The sequence below is a fragment of the Andrographis paniculata genome, unplaced genomic scaffold, assembly GCF_009805555.1.
Source record: "Andrographis paniculata isolate CXL003 unplaced genomic scaffold, ASM980555v1 Contig77END, whole genome shotgun sequence".
NCBI classification, from domain to species: domain Eukaryota; kingdom Viridiplantae; phylum Streptophyta; class Magnoliopsida; order Lamiales; family Acanthaceae; genus Andrographis; species Andrographis paniculata.
The window spans coordinates 2604220-2606501 of NW_026137614.1; the positions used below are offsets into that span (position 1 = coordinate 2604220).

General features: G+C 32.8%; 1 protein-coding gene across 1 annotated transcript; it reads left to right on the top strand.

The window, feature by feature from the left end:
* Window positions 1-327: 327 nt before the first annotated feature.
* Window positions 328-861, top strand: LOC127239260 (agamous-like MADS-box protein AGL61). Its single transcript, XM_051257338.1, has one exon. The coding sequence runs from the start codon at window positions 328-330 to the stop codon at window positions 859-861; it is 534 nt and encodes a 177-aa protein (XP_051113295.1).
* The last annotated feature ends 1421 nt before the right edge of the window (window positions 862-2282 follow it).

The following is a 2282-nucleotide window of genomic DNA, read 5'->3' on the forward strand; positions in this document are numbered from 1 at the left end:
AATAAAAATTTAATTGGAAAACTTGCAAGGTAAGGATATAAATGCACATATATAGTTTGACCAAGAACTCAAAATTAAATTTTCCGTTGCACTTGATTTTCAATCCAGTTTCCCCCAAAATGCAAAATTAGGAAATAACCTCAAAACATTTGACTGATTATAACGTTGCAATGATCAATTACAAAAACCCTAAACCCTAAACACATATACATACACATCTATATATATATATACACACATGTTTAAATTCATAATCAAAACAACTGTTGCTGTTCTTCACAAGTAGCAAGCACTGTGTATATTCCGATCTGAGATTCATCCAATCCAATGGACAGAAGAAAGCGATCCCGGGGGCGGCAGAAGATCGCGATCCAGCGGATATCGAAATCCAGCGACTGCTTCGCGACGTTTTCGAAGAGGAGGTTGGGGCTGTTCAGCAAGGCGAGCGAGCTGGCGACCCTGTGTGGCGTTGACGTCGGCGTCGTCGTCTACTCCCCGACAGGGAGGCCTTCCTCCTTCTTTCACCCGACAATGGAGTCTGTGCTGACTCGCGTGGGGTGGTGGGGTGGGGGAGGTGATGACACGTCGCGGCTGCTGGAGGCGTGCGCAAGGAGCAGAGGGCGGCAGCTAGCCCGAATGCTGGACGGGCTCGGCCGGGAGGTGCGGGCGGAGGAGGAGCGGGAGAAGCGGCTGGGGGAGGAAAGTGGGGGGCGGTGGTGGTGGGAGGAAGGGGGGGGAGGGATTAGGGTTTGGCTGGAGGAATTGAAGGCGAGGTTGGAGGAAGAGATCAATGTCAGATCACGTGATCGGATGCTCCGCGTGCATTATCTTGACGACGACGACGAGGAAGAAGAAGCTTGACATTAGTTGTTGGGGTTTTTACATAAAATATATATATATCAAATTAAATAATTATTTTTTTAGTTTTATATTATACTATAAATTTATTTAAATTCAAAATATTATATTAATCTCTATTTATATTGTATCAAATAACTATTCAAATTCAATTTTTTACTATTTATAAATCCAAACTTAAAACCCCAAACCCCTGAACAACCACACCAATATTAAAAAATAATCTTAAATTTAAGACATCATGGACATAACGAACTTGACGTGGTAGCTGACTTGTAAACAACACGATCATGTATAATTATATATTGAAATTGTTTGAAATTGTATTGAAATATAAAATTAATTTTTAATGTAATACAAAAAAATAAAAAATAAAATAAAATAGTTGTGCAATTGAATATTTGTAAGATGCAATTTTTTATAAATAGTAGGCAAAAAATCTTTCAAAAGAATATGCCCGATAAATTTTTATATTTGAACTAAAACTGATACATTTTAAATATATTAGAATTACTATGAATTTTTTTCATTTTAACTATATCAACTATTGTAAATTCAAAATATTTTTTTTGAAAAATATATAACAAAAAAATAAAGTTTTTAGACCAAAACAGGTACACAGCCGTGTAGAATTAAATATGACCGTGTGACAACGTGGCCGTGTATAATCATACACTGAATTATATACGGCTATGTGACAACGTGACCGTGTATAATTATACACTGAATTATATATGGCTATGTGACAATATGGCCGTGTATAATTATACATGGTCGTATTGTTTTCAGGATACCTTTATGTCTACGTCTGCAATTTCTGTTTGTTTTTTAATTGTACGACAAAAATTGATTGAAATTGTTTATAATAAGACTAAAATTGATGAGTTTATTTATATTGAAATCAAAATTGATATATTTTGGTTATATTGAGACCAATTTTTTTTTTTTTTTTTCTATTCTATAAACACTTCTTAAATTATATATTTCAATAGTTACATTTATTTATAAATATGCCACAACTACTTATATATTCAATATAAATGTCCAGGTCAAATTAGCACAAATTCCATGAGACGGATGAAGCATTTAGAAAAGCAAAAAAATAAAGAAATCAATTCATGACAACCCTTTCTTTTTCAATACACTTGTCCATATAGTTACAAACTGATCATTTGAATCGCTAATTTTTATTTTCATTTATTTCATTTTTTCAATTGAATTGAAACCATAAACAAAATGTAACTAAAATTTGTTAGAATACTAAAAAAAAATGTATATTGAAATATATGAAAAAAAAATGTATATTGAAATATATGAAAAAAAAATGTATATTGAAATATAGGAAAAAAAAATATATATATAGTACTTTCTTTGTTCGGGATAATTATGCCACTTTTTTTTGTTGTTCGTTAAACTTATACATA